At 39.3% G+C, this 17,950-nt stretch overlaps 1 protein-coding gene across 1 annotated transcript in view; it reads left to right on the top strand.

The window, feature by feature from the left end:
- The window catches only part of LOC118837157 (T-cell receptor-associated transmembrane adapter 1), a 74,600-nt gene that overhangs the window by 39,033 nt on the left and 17,617 nt on the right, over window positions 1-17,950 (top strand). Inside the window, exons 3-4 of the mRNA XM_036744121.1 lie at window positions 2,134-2,170; window positions 6,455-6,469. Coding sequence (XP_036600016.1) covers window positions 2,134-2,170; window positions 6,455-6,469 — 52 coding nt within the window. The remainder of the gene's footprint in view (window positions 1-2,133; window positions 2,171-6,454; window positions 6,470-17,950) is intronic.

Raw genomic sequence — 17,950 nt, 5'->3', positions numbered from 1 at the left:
GAAGGAAATGGAGAAGGAAACTCCAGTATCTTTGCCAAGAAGACTCCAAATGAGGTCTTAAAGAGTTGGACGTAGTTGAAATGACTCAGCAACAACATGGGGTATAGTGGTCTTCTGAGGGTCTTCCAGATGGCACATTTAAGAGGCAAGACTTGAACCTAGGTCTTCCTTGACCACAAGGTCGGCCTTCTATCTGTTACATCATGCTGGCTTTCATTAGTCTCCCTATTTTTTTTTTTTGACAAATAGCAGCAAAGACAGTGTGTTGATCAAGTTTTAGGCATGATGGCTAGCATGAAAAGATTTAGTGCCAAAACAATTTGATGCTAGGCCAAATTAATGAATAGTCTTGTATTCCAGACTTCTGTTCCTGGTGGTGGAATAAAGCGTCTGTCCATAGAAAGACATACCTCAGAGCTGTTTTCTGTGACGCTGGCCTAAAAATATTAGGGGTAATATCTTCAGCATTTCTTATTTTCTTCTTAATGATTAATCAATCAACACGTACCCATTAAACTCCTGCTCTGTGCCAGGCACTATACCAGGTGCTGGGGATACAAACAAAAACAACAAATGAAACAATCCCTATTCACAAAGCACCTACAGCTACCAATTCTTCATTTACTTAAAGCCTTCTTGAAACTATATTTACCATGTGTATTACCCATGTTCTCAATTTCTCTCTAGAAAAAGGAATACTTCCTATCCTTTTTTCCTATCACCTTTGAGTTTCACATGGTCCTTATTTATAACACTCTGAGATTGAATAATAAACTGTTTTCTACCCATTTCTGCTTTTCCTGATCACAGACTTTTAGATTTAGGGCAGGGAGTGAATTTAGAGATCATTTGGTCCAACATCCCCATTTTACAGATGACTAAACAAAGGCACAGAGAGATTTGAGTGTATTCTCTTTGTCCTTCCAGACAAGGGCTACTCCTAGCCTTTTTAATCTTTGTTCACTTGAGGCCAATTCATCATTCTGGTGATGGAGTTAATGTGTATAAAACACTTAGCTATAAAAAATGATATAAATGCCAGCTAATATTATCATTTTAGTTGTCCGTCCCTGGATCTTCTCTAGGTCTATTATATTTTGTCCAACTCTAACACTATCTCAGGCTCATTTTCCCTAAGTTGACAGTTTTGGACTATCAATTTCTCAATGTAAAGGGCAGGTGGAATATGTTACTTTTCCCCAGGACACTGACATTCTCAGTCCTGACTTTTTCTAAAATATGTTCAGGATTTTTATTACCAGAGGATCCTTAATCATAACTGACATGCCTCAATTTCAATGGACACTAAAAGGAACAGCTATCAGTGAAATTTGATGAATATAAAGTAATAACAAAGTGTTTATTTTTATTGCTGAAGAATTCTGCTCTTTCCCCTGCATCCTTACAGTAAGGAACCAGGGTGATATTTTAAACATCAGAAGAATCAAAATGAAAATTCATCTGGTCTGGAGATGAAACAGATAGTCCTAACAGCATGACATTTTCAGAAAGACTTGCTTCCAGTAAAGTATTTGCCCCAAGAGTAGGAGTCATTCCCTTCTGTCTTTAGCCCTTCTTCACCACATTCGTTCAAGGAATTCCAGAACATTATACTAGGAAGTGAACCTCAATTTTTAGCTATGAAAATGGAAGCATGCGGAGTGAAAGTGACTGCCTGAGGTTATACAGATAGACAGGGAAGGAGCTCAGATGTGAAAATAAGTCTTTGGACTCTAAGCCTGTTGCCCTTTCCACCCTCCCATAGAGATAAAATGGGATGGCAGCAAGAACAATTCTTTAAGAATACTTCTAAAAAAATTATTATCCAAATGGTCAAATTCAATGATGACATACACATCAAAAACACCACTCAAGAATAGGACTTCTTAACAGCTTTTGTGTCACGGACTCCTTTGATGGAAACTTCTTAGAATAATAAACTGTACAAAATAAAATTCATAGGCTAACCAAAGGAACCGATTGTATTGAAATGCAGTTATCAGGATGTTAACATAAAACAGGTTCATGGAACACAAGTTAAAAACCCTTGTGTTTAGAATATTCTCTGTGTAGCATCAGCATTGTCGTCATTCCGAGTGTCTTTTAACATTCATTTTACAATTTTTTTTACAGATAAAACCTATGACTACACTGATGACTACATTCCAGGGTAAGTATTCAGATTTTTCAATAACAAGTAGAATCAGGGTGGGCTTTAGGTGGGCCAAGGAGGGGGACAAAGGACTGGCTTCTTTAAAGAAAGAAAAGTGAATTTTTGCTTTGTTAATATCACCACCTCCCCTATAGAGATTGTAAACCCTCATGGATTATTACTTTCCATTGGACATAGAAGCCCTCATTTTGAACAGTTTCTCATTTTGTGTCAGTAAGCATACAGGGTCAAAGACAGAAAGGAGACTCAAAGATGGTAGAACTGCACTTACTACATGGGATTCCATACCATGAGTCTATTTCCATAGCAAACGGCCCAGGGATTGCTGTTCTAGTTAGAAAAAAAGGAAGGCTTATAAATGCAAGTCCTGGATAACAAATGCTGTCAGCAGTCTATCCACTTCAATCTCTCTACAAAAACATTACTTAAAAATATTTATAACTTCTTTTTACCTGTACTTAAATATAATAAGATATTCTTAAAATTTGGGAAGTTCCATAAAAGATTCCATTAGTTATGGGGGAGAGGGGTAGGGAGAAAGGACTGGGAATGTCAGTCATGAGTGTTTTAGAATCGGAATCCTGACCCCGAAATAGGGACATGCAGGTCCTGCCTGAATGAATTCGACCCAAGCCTTCTTTCAGCCAAAGACAAGGTTTATTAAGACACAGAGAGGGTGGGCGTGATTCTAAAAATCTGCCATATTGGCCAGATTTTAAGGAATCTGAGCATTGGCCAGACTCTTAAGGAATCTGAGCACTTTAATGGAAGCAAGATGGATCTTTTATACAGAAGACTGTGGGAACAGAGAAGGGGTCTACATGGAATTAAGGAGTGGTGGTCTGGGGTAGGGCCAGGTGCAGACAATGAAAGGCAGTTAATCAACCGGGAAGGGCCGATTGCTCCAGGTGAACGCCAGGAACCTGGACCACTTGGGAAAGTCCAGAGCTTTTCCTTTTTGGGGTCCAGATCCCATCCCCATTAATTCTAGGACAGAGGGTGATGAAGTGAGCGAGTAAAAGTGGAAAGGCAAGGGAAAATAAGACAGGTTTGAGCAAGGGATGAATGAAAGATCTAATATCTCTCTCTGTACATTATCATTACAATGATTATGTAACCTGGATTTTCAAAAGACAGTCCCAATGGCAAATGTTCCTAGTGGTTCTCTAACCTGTTGAAATGTCCAACTAGAAAGTAGCCAAAGATGATTTTGCACCTGTTTTCAGCTGTTTCGCCTACCTCACTGAGATCACTTCCTTTCCCTTGATACACACTTATGGACATTGCTGGACTCCCTGTTAGCCATAGCTAATATAGCTGGTGTTTGGATGTATTAAAACAACTTCACTATTTGCGTAACTGATGGGCTCAGTGTGGAAACTATGGTGAAGAGAGTATTGGTTTACACAATTCCAGAAGCCTTGTGATACCTACCTCTAGATAGAGATGGAATGGACTCAGTATAGATTGAAGCATTTGGACATAGCTAATACAAGAATTTGTTTTGCTTGACTATACATGTTTGTAATTTAAAAAAATTCTCAATGAGGGGGTAAGAGAAGGTGGGAGGAACAGAATTTGGAGTTGAAAACAAAATAAAAATTTTAAAAACAAAAAAGAGAGAGTCCCTGTATCACTATTTCTCTACTGAATCCCTCTCATGCCCCTGAATTGGTTTATCAGAAACACAATAACTTAAAAGTGAGAGAGCCTCTATAACTAGAGGCAGCATTGCACAATGTATTGAGCTCAGACTGGAGTCAGAAGATGTGGGTTCAAGCCCTGCCTCTGACACATACTAGTTACATGACCACAGATAAGTCATTTAATAATAACTCAGATGTTTTGGCAGCTCTCTAAGATGACAAATTATAGAATCTGTTTCAATATGAATCAGCGGAGGAAGTTTCACTATGAATGTTCCCTTAACTGATGAAATTATAGAATTGGTCTAAAAAAACCCTGTCCCATAATACAACCAAAATCCAGTAGGGTCTGCACTTCTTTCTACAGTTTTGTTGTCAATGTGTGTGTGTGTTTCAACAAAAATGACAATGTTAATAATTTCTCCAATTGTTGTCATTCAAGTTTTTACATTCATTCTCCAAATCCTCAAGAAGGAGAGTCGTGTCTGTAAACAGTTGTACACATGACTAAAATGAAAGTCTGGGGGAGGGAGAGAAGGGGACAGGAGAGGAGAGAGAGAGACAGACAGAGAGAGAGACAGACAGAGAGACAGAGACAGAGACAGAGATAGAGAGACAGAGAGAGACAGAGAGACAGAGACAGACAGAGACACAGAGAGACAGAGACAGACATAGAGACAGAGACTAACAGAGACACAGAGAGACAGAGATAGAGTGTGTGTGTCTAGAAGGCAGAGGAAAAGGTGACCCAGTTGATTCTGATGTCTGCAAATAGTGTAGTTTTATAATTGTCCATATTATGGTTTAGTAGAAAAATAGCTAAAACAACATAGAGATCTAGGTTATTCCCTTGACTACTAATTGTGGGTAAATCACTTAACTTCTTTTGGTCTCTTTAGCCTTATTAGCAAAAGGTAGAACTCAAAAGATGTAGAATTTGAAGGGACCTCAGAGATCATCTAGTCCAACCTCTTTGGTTTACAGATGGAGAAACTGAGGCCAGGAATTTGGACTCATAGGGATTTGAAGGCAGGTCATCTGACCCTAAAATCAGTCCTCCTCCTGCTTGTTTTGTTATCACACAAAATCCTTGATATCTTCAGCCACAAATATACTTTTGTTAAATGGTCCTCTTACCTATATTAAGTGAGGCATAAATCAGAGAGACATGCTGCTTCTACTTTGATTTAATAGGCCTGGGCCTGAATCCTTACTCTGACACTAGTTATATGACCTTGGGTAGGACATTTCTCTTACTTAGAATTCAATTTCCTTATCTATAACATAAAGAGATCATGCTAGACCATCTCTAAGATCCCTTTCAGCCCCAAATCCTATGATTAATGAACTTTACTTCTATAAAGCTCACTTGTAGCAAATAATTAAAATGTAGTCCACTGCTATAGCATGGCTAATATAGGAGTAAGACTCAATATGGTGAACAGATTTTTTTAGTTTTAAAAATATTTTATTTTCCTAATCAGCTAAAATCCACCTTCTCACCTCCCACTTCCACCCTTCTACCTGAGAACACAAGAAAAAAATCCATTCTAGAAATGTGTAGTCAATCCAATTTCCACATTATCCACATCCAAAAAAATTTTTTTTGGTTTCATTCTGCTTGCTTCTCTTCTCTAACAGGATGTGGGTAGTATGTTTCCTCATTAGTCCTCTGGAATCATGGTTCATCATTTGCTTATGAGCTCAGCACAATAACATGCCATCATATTAAAATACAATAGCTTGTTCAGCCATCTCCCAATTCGTGGGCACTCCTCATATTCTCTTTCTTTGCTACCTCAAAAAAATCTATAAATATTTTTTGTACATCTTTGGAATTTGTTTTGCTTTGGACTAATTCCTCTCTTAATTTACCTTCCCTCTAATTCCTCTTCCCCTGCTCTTTCCTTTTCCACTCCTATTTCCTTGTTGAATGACGTGCTTCTGTATTCAATTGTGTGTGGGCGTTGTTCCTTCTTTGGACCAGTTCAGATGAGAGTGAGGTACAAGCATTCACTGTTCCCCCAGCCTCTTTTCATTTAGAGATATCTACCTGTGCATCTTGATCAGGTAAGATAATTTTCTCTAACCTTTCTTTCACTTTTAATTTCCTTTGTCTTTCTATTACTTTCTTAAGATCATCAAGACAGAAACTACTTTCAGGTTTTGTCTACTTAGATTCCCTCTATGATCCCCGATGATGACAGAGTTCAGAGGAGACGCATGTGTCATCTCCCCATATCTAAGTGTAAACAGTTTATTTTGCTTCATCCTTTAGCATTGTTCATTCCTGTTTACTTTTTTATATTTCTCTTCACTCCTGTGTTTGAACTTTAAAGTTTCTACTTAGCTCTGGTCTTTTCAACAGCAATGTTTGGAAGTCATCTATTTCATACATAACATTATATTTACTTTTGCTGGGTAATACAGTCTTGGCTGTAAGTCCATATCTTTTACCTTTCTGAATATCATTATTTCAGGTTTTCCTCTCCTTTATAGTGGTGGCTGCTAAATCATGACTATGTGTGATCTTCAGTTCTTGAATTCTTTCTTTCTGGCTGCTTACAGTTATTTTTTTTCTTTGACCCGGAAATTCTGAATTTTGGCTATGATGTCCCTGGGAGTTTTCACTTAGGGATTTCTTTCAGAGGTGACCAGTAGACTCTATTTCCACTTTGTACTCTGGTTCTAAGAGATATGGGCACTTTTATTTTAAGATATCTTGACATATGATGTCCAGGTTCTTCTGGGGAAGGGTGGAGCAGAAGGGTTATGACATTCAGATAGTCCAATGATTCTCAACATTTTCCCCCTCTCTCTATTTTCCAGGTCATTTTTTTTTTTGCTATGGGATAGCTTACATTTTTTCTATTCTTTTAATCTTCTGACTTTGTTTTAATATTTTTGCTTCTTGTAGTCATTGGTTTCTATTTGGTCTATTCTATTTTTTAAGAAGTTTGTTGTTGGAGTAAGATTTTTGCCCTTCTTTTACCAAACTATTAATTCTCTTTCCAATTCTTTCTTCTATAGATTTCATTTCTTTTCTGGTGCTCTCATTTCATTAAAAAGGACATTCTAAAACTTTTTAAAGACTCTCTTGCTTTGTCTCTTTCAGAGTCCTAGTTGAGTTGTTGTCCAAGCAATGATTCTCTCTGAGACTTTGCAGATGTTTCGCAGTCATTATCTTCTTCTGGGTTTATGTCTTGAGCTTCCCTGCCATTATAATAGCTCTTTATGATGGGATTCTTTTTTTCTGTTTGCTCATTCTTCCAGCCTTCTTCAGACATGATGTTAGGGCTGAGATCTATGCACTTCTGTTGCTGCTTTCTTGTTGTGTTGTTCCAGGATCTAAAGGATGGGCCAGGGACCTATAAGCCTTCGTTGCTCCCAGTAGTCTGATTGCTTGTAGCCTCCTGGTCTGAGCTCTGCAAATTCCTGGCTTGGGTTTGGGTCTGTGCAAGAATAACCTGCTGCAGGATTCAGCGGCCATTGGCCATCTGGAGGGCTCTGTTCACTCAGAGAGGCAGGATTGTAGGACTCTCCTTTGGTCTAGGATTCCTGCCTTACTTATTCCTCTACAGGCTGAGCAAGATGCTGGAAGTCAAATTCCTCTGTACCTGGGTCTGTACCACACCATTGCTTCTGCCGGCTTCTGATTTTTTTTCCTTTCTCCACATACTTCCCAGAATCTCCCTACCCACAAAAGCACCATGCTCCCGAGCAGGTCTTTTCAGTCCATTTTGCATCTGTTACTCCAATGGTGTGGTGGGCAACAAAACTGCCAGTTCTCAGCTGTTCCCATGGCCATGACCTGGTATGGGTCTGGTGGTGCGCCGGTGTGGGACTGGGGCCTCCCCTTACTCTCTCCCTGGGCACTGGAGTGATCCATGGGTGGTGTGCTCCTGGCTAGATACTGTCCCCAGTGTCCGCAGACCTCCCTGTCTATCTCTCTGTGGAGAACTGGGCTGAACGAGTGATTCGCTGTGACTTTTTCTGTATTTCCCTGTAAGGATTCAGTTTGATGTGCTTTCTAGATTTGTTTGGAAGAGTATATGGAGGAAAACTCTCTGCACTGTTTTCTAATACTCCAACACCTTGGTTCCATCCCTGAAAATTTTAGATTTGGACTCAGTGGTTCTGGATTCAAATTCTGGCTCAGCAACATACCACCTGTGTGATCTTGGGCAAGTTACAGTCTTTCAGCCTCAGTTTTTTCCATCTATAAAATAGGAGGCTGGGCTAGGTGACTTCTAAAATCCCTTCCAGATATAAATCCTATGTTCTATAAACCTTTGATACTAGGCTCAAGTTTGGGGTAAAAGCAAGGAAAAGAAAAGGGACACTCAGAAAGAGAAATGGGGAACTAGAGTCTAATGGTTAGATTAGTGTTAGTTCAAGGACACATGGGATGTTAAGTTACAAGATCATAGCTTTAAAGCTCAAAGGGACCTTGTAGTTTATCTACTCCAATCTCTTCATTTTGCAAACAAGGAAACTGAAGCACAGAGATGACTTACTTTGTAGTTATCTGAATTCTGGGCATCCCTGGCTTTTGAAATTCTGATAGCTCTTTAGCAAATTAAAAATATTTTTTCTCCTTTGCATTTTGGAAAAAAGATTTTCTGATTTTATATTGAGTTTAAGGTTTATGTACCTTGTGACTCAGAACCAGAACTCTGACCTCATGTGAACCAGGTTCGCTCTTGAAGGCCTCTCTATAATCTCCACAAAATGTGATTTTGTCACTCCCCAGGACAACCTTGAAAACATCTGAATTTAGCTGGTTTTTAGCTTTCCTGTAGAGACTTTCAATTCTTTCTCATGAATTAGGCTAACAATAAACATTTAAACATAACACAGAATAAGAAAAGAACAGAAAAAGGACTTAAATCCGGTTAGCAAAGGAATTATCATCATAGTAGTGAGGTTTAGTCTCTGCCCACCCAGGGATGCCAAAAACGGTTGGCGTTTAGTATCTGCCCACTCAAGGATGCCAAAACCGTTCCTATTTCATGATATGTTGTGGTGGAACCATCTAAAAGAAGCCAGAGTCAGACCACCTCTAATCCAAGTATAGGCATTTATTGAGACTGATGCCTCTCATGGAGCGGGCTAAGTTCCAAGAGGAACCAGCAGCTTCAGAGAAAGCAAGCTGGATTTTTATAGGGTAAAGATGCAATTACATAACAGAAATTATGAATATTAAAAAGGCAGGAGGGGTTTGTTAAGGGATTAGGTAATAGAGGAGGGGTCGCGGCTTCAGTGGAACTATGCATGCGATTACCCACAATGCATACAGAAAAACCCAATGGGGGGTACGTATGTATGATAATGATATTATAATAAGCCTCTCTACATCATAAGTTTACTCCAGGTCAGTTCTTTACTATTACTGCACAGGTGCCTACTTAGGGAAAGTTCCTATTATTGTTTTGGGGTCCACATCCTGCTTGGGCATCCTGGTGCTGCTGCTTTCTGATTGACTGACTTTTGTGGTCCTGTCTGAGGCTAGATGGATGTGGTTGTGGTTGAGTGCATGGACACATTTGCTCTTTCTGTGGGAAATATGAGGAATGGGTCTGGGAGTAGTGGCTAGCTAGAGGCAGTGGCTGGGATCCCATCACACGGACATGCCTGCTGTTCTGTGACAAATGGACATGGATGAACTTCACGGACACACTTGTTGTTCTAGTGAGCAGTGAGGCATATATGGAGAAGTTAGGATATTGGGGTGGGGTGGGAGTGGCTAGGTTGGTGCAGTGGGCCTGCTGTTCAGTGAAGCTTATAAGAAAGAATATTGGGGCTGGTGGCAGCTCTATTAGGATTCCATCAATAGGATGCTTTCCATATTACAGTCCGTGCCAAATATATGGTATGATATAGTCAAGCCTCTGACTTAGGTACTATTATTGTAAGTCTCTGACACAGCTCAGTTTCATTTGCCATTCTCATCTCTGAGGTCAATTCTCTCTCTTCCTCTAGCATCTGTGGCTTTGATTCTATCTCTTGCAAACTACACCATCACCTCTTTCCCTTACTCTGATGTCTGCTGCCTTTACACAATATCTTGTTTACCACATCGCTACTGTCTCTCACTAGGACCCACTTCCTGGAGCTCTCAGCTTACTCCAGGAGCTCCTCATGACTCACCTGGTGCCTGCTGCTTCTCCACTATTCAACCTAGAGGTCTAATCTACCCCTTCTGGTTGCTTATCCCCAGAAGTCCCTGCTCAGGGTTTCTCGTATGAATGTATCCTCAGAACCTTTTGAATCTTCTTGGCTCTTTTTGGCATGAATCAGCTCAACACATTTTTGAAAATAAAATTCTGAAGATTCGACACAAAATTTTGGAGCTAGATAAGCTCATAAACAACATGTAGTCCAATACTCTTATTTCTAAAATAAAACAAAACTGAGGTCCTGAGAGGGTCAGTGATTTGCCCAAGAATCAATCCACAAGCATTTATTAAGCCCCTATTATGAGCCAAGAACTGAACCCACTCTCTTCAATGAACAATATGTGCAGTGATGGGAGAATGACCAAGGTTTCTATTATAAGTACCGCCGTATTTTCACTATTCTTGCTTTCGTTTCACTTGAGTAAATGTTATGTTATGATTATCATTACTTTTGCCTTCTTGTTTAGTAAATGTTTCATGTTAAAAGTTGAAAAAAAATCTTGGAGGAAGAAGGGATTCTGTGAGACAATGTGGGGCAGCGGAGGACAGCCACTGCAAATATTAGCTCTATAATTGCAGAAGCCCAGCCAAGGAGTCAGGGTTTGTGAGGGTGAATGGACCAGATAAAACATATTGTGAACAGTTTTGCTCCATTTTAGCAGCTTGTGGAAGCAGCCTTAGGGATAGCTAGGTGCGTAGTGGAAAGAATGCTTGGCCTAAGCCTGCAAAAGCTGTCACGAAGAGTTGGAGATGACTGAAAATGACTGAACAGCAATAACTGAATAATTTTCCAAGCCCTGAGCTAAGAGTTAAAGATATGACTAAAAACAAGCAAGGTAGTCTCTGCCCTCAAGGAGCTTATGTGCTAATGGGGGAAGACTACACATGCAGGGGTGCCTGAAAGTGTCAGGAAAGAGGGCAGAAGTGGTACAGGCATGGCTACACGGTCTGGAGATGGCCAGGAAGTGACCTGAAGGCCTGCGTCTGGGCAAGAGGAAGCAAAAACTCAGCTGGAGTCCAGGGTGGTTCCAGGGGCCGAGTCCAAATCGCATTCTTCTCTTGGATACTCTCTTCCTTCCAGATTTTTGTGATACTGCTCTCTCCTGGCTCTCTGCTTCCTACTCCGTCTTACTTTACTTTGGCTGAATCTCCCTCAAGGAGACAGACACCTGATAAAGGTGACTATTCCCCAGGGCTCTGTCCTGTGACCTTTTCTCTTCTCCTTCTGTACAATGTCACTTGATGATAATGATCTCATCAGCTCTCATAGATTCAATTATTGTCTCCATGCTTATGGTTCACAGATTGACTTATACAGCCCTAAACTCTCTCCTAACCTCCAGACTCTCATCTCCCATATACACACATATATGTGTATGTGTATTGATTTATATTGGGAAGCGTGTTGTTTCCTCTGACAGAATGGAAGCTCCTTGAGGGCAGGTGCTGCTTATAGGGTATCTGGAATCAGATCTCTTGCAGACACATGAAAACACCCCACGTCCAAAACTAAAATTATTATCTTTTCCCTCAAACCCTTCCCTCTCCTTAACTTCTCTTCCTGTTAAGGATGCTTCCATCCTCCCAGACTCACAACCTAGGAGTCATCCTCACCTCCTCACTCTCACCTCCATATTCTGTTGCCAACCTGTTTGTAACATCTCTCATATACTCCCTCTTCTCTCCTCTGACATTGCCACCACCCTGGTGCAAACTGTCATCACCTATGCCTGCACTATTGTAAAAATCTTCTGGTTTGCCTCCTTCACTCAAGTTTCTGCCCATTCCAGTCTATCTTCCACTCAGCTGTCAAACTGATCTTTTTTTTGATATATATTTTTAAAATTTATTTATTTTTAGTTTACCACACACGGTTCTACATAATTTTGAGTTCCAGATTTTCTCCCCTCCCTCCCCCCTCCCTCCCCAAGACGGCATGGAATCTCATATAACTACCATGTATAACTTTGCATTGAATTAATTTATACACTAGTCAAGTTGTGGAGAAGAATTATGACCAATGGAATGAATCATGGGTTTTTTTTTTTGGTTCTGTCTCTTCTTTCTCAAACTGATCTTTTAAAAATGCAGGTTTGGCCATTGTCATCCCATATCCATTCATTAAGCTGCCGTGGCTCTCTATTACCTCCAGTATCAAACATAAATTCCTCAGTTTGGCTTTTAAAGTCCTTCATTACCTGACCCCATCTCCCATGTTATTTAAGATCCAGTCACACTGGCCTCCTTGCTGTTCTTTGCACTAGGCACTCCATTTCCCATCTCTAGGCATTTTTATTGGCTGTTGTCTCCTGTGCCTGTAATTCTCTCGCTCTTCATTTCTGCCTCCTAGCTTTGCTGGTTTCCTTCAGGTCCCAGCTAAAATCCCATCTTTTACAAGAAGTTTTTCCCTGTCTTCCTTAGTGTAACTACTTTCTCTCTGTTGATTATCTGTAATTTATACTATATATATTTTATTTATATATAATTGTTTGCGTTTGTCTCCCCCATTAGACTTAGCTGCTTGAGAACATTAGCTGTCTTTTACCTTTTTCTTTTTGGTATCCTCATTGTCTTGTACAGAGTAGGTACCTAATAAATGTTTGTTGACTACTGTTTGATTGACTTTACACAGGCTTTTCCCCCTATCTTAGAACGTGCTCCACATTCCACATTCACATCTATCCATTTCAGAATCTTTAGCTTCTTTCAAAGCTCAGGCCAAATGCCACTTTCTACATGATTTCTCTCCTAATTACCCCAAATTACTATTGTGTCTCCCTTCCACAGATCTTTTCCTCACTCTCAAATTACCTTGCATATATTTTGTATTTTCGATATGTACACGCATATAAGTGTATGTGTATTGATTTATATTGGGAAGCATATTGTTTCCTTTGACAGAATGAAAGTTCCTTAAGGGCAGGGGCTGTTGCATTTTCTCCTTTGTACTCCCAGTGCCTCAGATAGTGCCTGTCACATGGTAGACACTTGAATTTTTTATTGATTAATAATTCAAGTGTTAAGCATACTAGAGGAAGCTACTATGAATGGGATAAGCACAACAGCCCATTGCCTTTCCTGATCCCCACAGATACTAGTGTCTTTTCCCAAAAGATATCTTGTATTTATGTATTTATCTGTAAATACCAATATATGTTGCCTCCCCCAACAAAATATAAACTCCTGTAGGGCAGGGATGATTTCTTTATTGTTTTTGCTTTCCTAGTATAGTTTATGCTACGCAGAAGGAACTTAACAAATATTTGTTGGTTTATTGATTAAATAGGGTCACAAAGTATTTTCTAGGCTGCCCCAATATGACCGAGGAAATATGATCTTTCAGGGGAAAGCTTGGCAAAATCAGGCAGTGATTCAATTTTGGATCTGGCCTAAATTCCAGGGGTACCCTAACCTTTCCATCATAGGCTCATTGGTGTGTTTATTTTGAAAAATCAATCAGTCCTCCATGTAAAAACATCAACCATATTTACAAAAGCAGAAATAGTAGTAATGCTTGCAACAGCCCATAAACCTTTTCTGGCATTGGGAAGCAAAAGCATTTTTTAACTTGCTGGTTGGGCAACTGCTTCTGAATAATAGCTTATTTGAGATGATTAATCATCAGAGACGTGCATGTGTACTCAGGGCACTGCATTATAAATCATATCTTATTTTCATTTGTAAGGAATGAAATGATGTTCATATTTGGGTATGATTTATCATTTGCAGGTTGCATCTGCTGTCTTTAGGATAGATTGTGTCTTATTAAAAATCATTCACTGTTTGCTACTTGAACTGCTTGGCCAAAGAAAAACTGCCACCAGGGACTACTTTACATTCCACTGTTAACCCTGTGCTGACAGGGAAACAGTTATTTACAATAGCATGAGCAATGCCCCTGCTTTAGGCTTGATTTTTAAAATCTTGTTCTTGTGGTTATTGTACCAATAATTATAAGTGTACATAACCTCATCTCTTATTAACCATGGAACAATTGCCTGCCTCGATAATTCTGACATTTCTGTGATAATCTATCGTCAGCATTATAATAGCCACCATTTATGTAAGACTTTACACACATCTTCTCAAATGATCCTCACCAGAACACTGGAATACAGGTGCTAATATTTGCAGACGAGGAAATTGAGACTGGAAGAGGTTTAAGTGACTTGCCCAGGTCAGACCCTCAGTGAGAGACTGAAGTACGATTTGAACACAGGTCTTCCTGATTCCACATCCAGAACTCTGTGAACTATGCCACCTATACACCTCTGGTCATTATATCCTCAGTATCTTCAAATCCACTGACTAGTAGTCTCAATCTTGAGTCTTTCAATAGTCCAGGATGACTATTATTGTACCTGGGCATTGAGTCCAGATCAGTGGGAGAACTCTGTTCCTTTCCACCAACCACAACTGGATTATTAGGCAAGGGGCAATCTCTGGCCTCTCTTTTACCCCTTCAATCCAGGCAGAGGTCTCCTCAGTCTGGGAAAGTCTTGAGCAGCAGCCTTATCTGTCCATTGGGTATCATGGTTTTTCATTATCTGAAGCACGATCTATAGGTTCTCCTTATGTACCATCATCAGCCACCACCATTCCATATGTAACTAGTGCATGGTTCCAATCTCTTACTTCCTTTGCTTCTACCCCAAGGATGCTTTGTTTTCTTTTCCTTTTCCTAGTTTGTACCATATCATATGATCACTGAACCAAGGCTTCACAGGAATCTAACAACTTAGAGCTTTCTCCAAAGAAGAGCAGCTCCAATATGTTGTTTATGAGGAAAACACTTGAAACAAAGATTGAAACAGTTAAAATAGGAGGCTGGCACAAAATCTACTATACTTCTGCAGAATTTTTAAAAAAAGAAGCAAGAAGAGCAAACGTGATCTCAGACAAGGCAATAGCAAAAATAGATTTGATTCAAAGAGATAAATTGGGAAACTATATTATGATGAAATATAACAAAAGCACTGAATTAATATCAGTACTTCACATATATGTACCAAATGGCATATGATCTAAATACTTAAAGGAAAACTAAAAATGAGTTATGAGGAGAAATAAACAATAAGAACATAATAGTTGGGAAGACCTTGTGGTACATTGTTGAGACTTAGACAAATCTAACAAAAACAAAAAGAAAGAAATCAAAGACCTGACTAGAATTTTATAAAAGTTAAATATGATAGGCCTCTGGTGATTATTAAATGGAATTTTTAGACAGTATCGATATTTCTCAGCCATGCATGGCACCTATACAGAAAGTGATTAGGTAATGTATTGAAGCATAAAAGTCTCAAAAAATCAGAAAAGCAGAATATTAAATACATTTTTGTTGATGACAGTGCAATGAAAATTATATTCAAGAAAGGATCATTGAATAAAATGTTAAAATTAGAAAAAAAATTAATCCTAAAGAATTGGTAGGTCAAAGAACAAATTGAAGAAACAATAAATATCTTCATTAATGATGATGGCAACAATAAGACAACACATGAAAATTGTTGGGATGCAGAGTCTTAAAAGGAAAATGTATATCTCTAAACATTTAAATCAACCAAAGAAGAAGAATAAATCATTAAATTGGGCATGTAACTGGAAAAAAACCTAGGAAACCAAGAAATTAAAAAGTCTAATTAAATACACATTGAAAATTCAGAAAATCAAATAAATTTTAAAATATTAAAAGAAAAAACATTGAATTAACATATAGAATTGGGAGCTGTTTATAAAAAAATAGATAAACCATTAACAAATTTGATTTAAAAAAGAAAAAAAGAACAAACTATCAGTACCAAAAACAGGCAAAAAGAATTCACAACAAATAAAGAAGAAATAAAAGAATTCATTGTAGACTATTTTGACCAACCATTAAAAATATATATAACTTATCTTAAATATCAGAATAAGAAATAAAGAACTTAAATAATGCAACCTCTGAAAAAGAAATGGAACAAGCCATAAATGATCTCCAAAGGAAAAATAAAACCAAATGAACAAATGTATTTACAAGGAAATTCCATCAAACATTCAAAGAATAATTACAATATTATATAAACTGTTGAGAAAATGGGAAAATAAATCATACAAATCTCTTATAGAAAACTATAGAATAAGAGCAACAAAAACCATATGATTACATCAATAGATGCAGAAAAAAAACCTTTGGCAAAATATAACATCCTTTCCTGTTAAAAACATTAGGAAACGGGGCGGAGCCAAGATGGCAGCTGGTAAGCAGGGAATAGTGTGAGCTCCATACCGAGACCCTCCAAAAACTTATAAAAAATGGCTCTGAACCAATTCTAGAATGGCAGAACCCACAAAACAGCAGAGGGAAGCAGGGCTCCAGCCCAGGACAGCCTGAATGGTCTCTGGGTGAGGTCTATCCCACACGGAACTCGGAGCTGGGAGCTGGGAGCTGGGAACGGAGTGGAGCAGAGCCCAACCTGAGCGGCGTGGACCATCCAGAACAGAACCCGGGCGGAGGGGGCCCTAGCGCCCTGAATCAGTGAACTGCGGCAGGTACCAGGGCTTCTCAACCCACAAACACCAAAGACTGAGGAGAAGGTTAGTGGGAAAAGCTGCAGGAGTGGAAGGAGTTCGTGGTTCGGCTTCCAGCCCCAGGGGCAGCGGAGGTGGGGCAGCTACAGCTGTTGTTACTTCCGGCTCCAGGCCTACCTGGTGGGAGGAATTAAGTGGCAATTCAGAGCAGGGGTACACAGCCTGCTGAAGATCTAAGCCCAGTTCGGGTTGGGGGTTCTTGGGGAAGGAGCAGTGCTGGTGTGGCAGAGCTGGCACCTCCCCCCCCAAACGTGGAACATAGAACTCTGTAATCTACAAGCAGTCGTACCCCACTGAAAAACTCAAGGGTCGTTAGTTGGCTGGAAATATGGCCAGGCAGCGAAAACGCACCAAGATTCAGTCTCGGACTTTGCATTCTTTCTTTGCTGACAAAGAAGACCAAAACATACAGACAGAAGAAATTAATAAAGTCAAAGCGCCTACAACAGAAACCTCCAAGAAAAACAAGAACTGGTCCCAGGCCATGGAAGAGCTCAAAAAGGAGTTGGAAAAGCAAGTTAGAGAAGTAGAGGAAAAATTGGGAAGAGAAATGAGGAGGATGCGAGAAAACCATGAAAAACAAGTCAATGACTTGCTAAAGGAGACCCAAAAACATACTGAAAAATACACTGAAGAAAACAACACCTTAAAAAACAGACTAACTCAAATGGCAAAAGAGCTCCAAAAAGCCAATGAGGAGAAGAATGCCTTGAAAGGCAGAATTAGCCAAATGGAAAAGGAGGTCCAAAAGACCACTGAAGAAAATACTACTATAAAAATTAGATTGGAGCAAGTGGAAGCTAGTGACTTTATGAGAAATCAGGATATTATAAAACAGAACCAAAGGAATGAAAAAATGGAAGACAATGTGAAATATCTCATTGGAAAAACCACTGACCTGGAAAATAGATCCAGGAGAGATAATTTAAAAATTATTGGACTACCTGAAAGCCATGATCAAAAAAAGAGCCTAGATACCATCTTTCAAGAAATTATCAAGGAGAACTGCCCTGATATTCTAGAGCCACAGGGCAAAATAGAAATTGAAAGAATCCATCGATCACCTCCTCAAATAGATCCCAAAAAGAAATCTCCTAGGAATATTGTCGCCAAATTCCAGAGCTCCCATATCAAGGAGAAAATACTGCAAGCAGCCAGAAAGAAACAATTTGAGTATTGTGGAAACCCAATCAGAATAACCCAAGATCTGGCAGCTTCTACATTAAGAGATCGAAGAGCTTGGAATGCGATATTCCGGAGGTCAATGGAGCTAGGATTAAAACCTAAAATCACCTACCCAGCAAAACTGAGTATCATGTTCCAAGGCAAAATATGGATTTTCAATAAAATAGAGGACTTTCAAGCTTTCTCAGTGAAAAGAC

The sequence above is a fragment of the Trichosurus vulpecula genome, chromosome 2 (assembly GCF_011100635.1).
Source record: "Trichosurus vulpecula isolate mTriVul1 chromosome 2, mTriVul1.pri, whole genome shotgun sequence".
Taxonomy (NCBI): domain Eukaryota; kingdom Metazoa; phylum Chordata; class Mammalia; order Diprotodontia; family Phalangeridae; genus Trichosurus; species Trichosurus vulpecula.
This window is presented reverse-complemented; position numbering and strand designations above follow the sequence as displayed.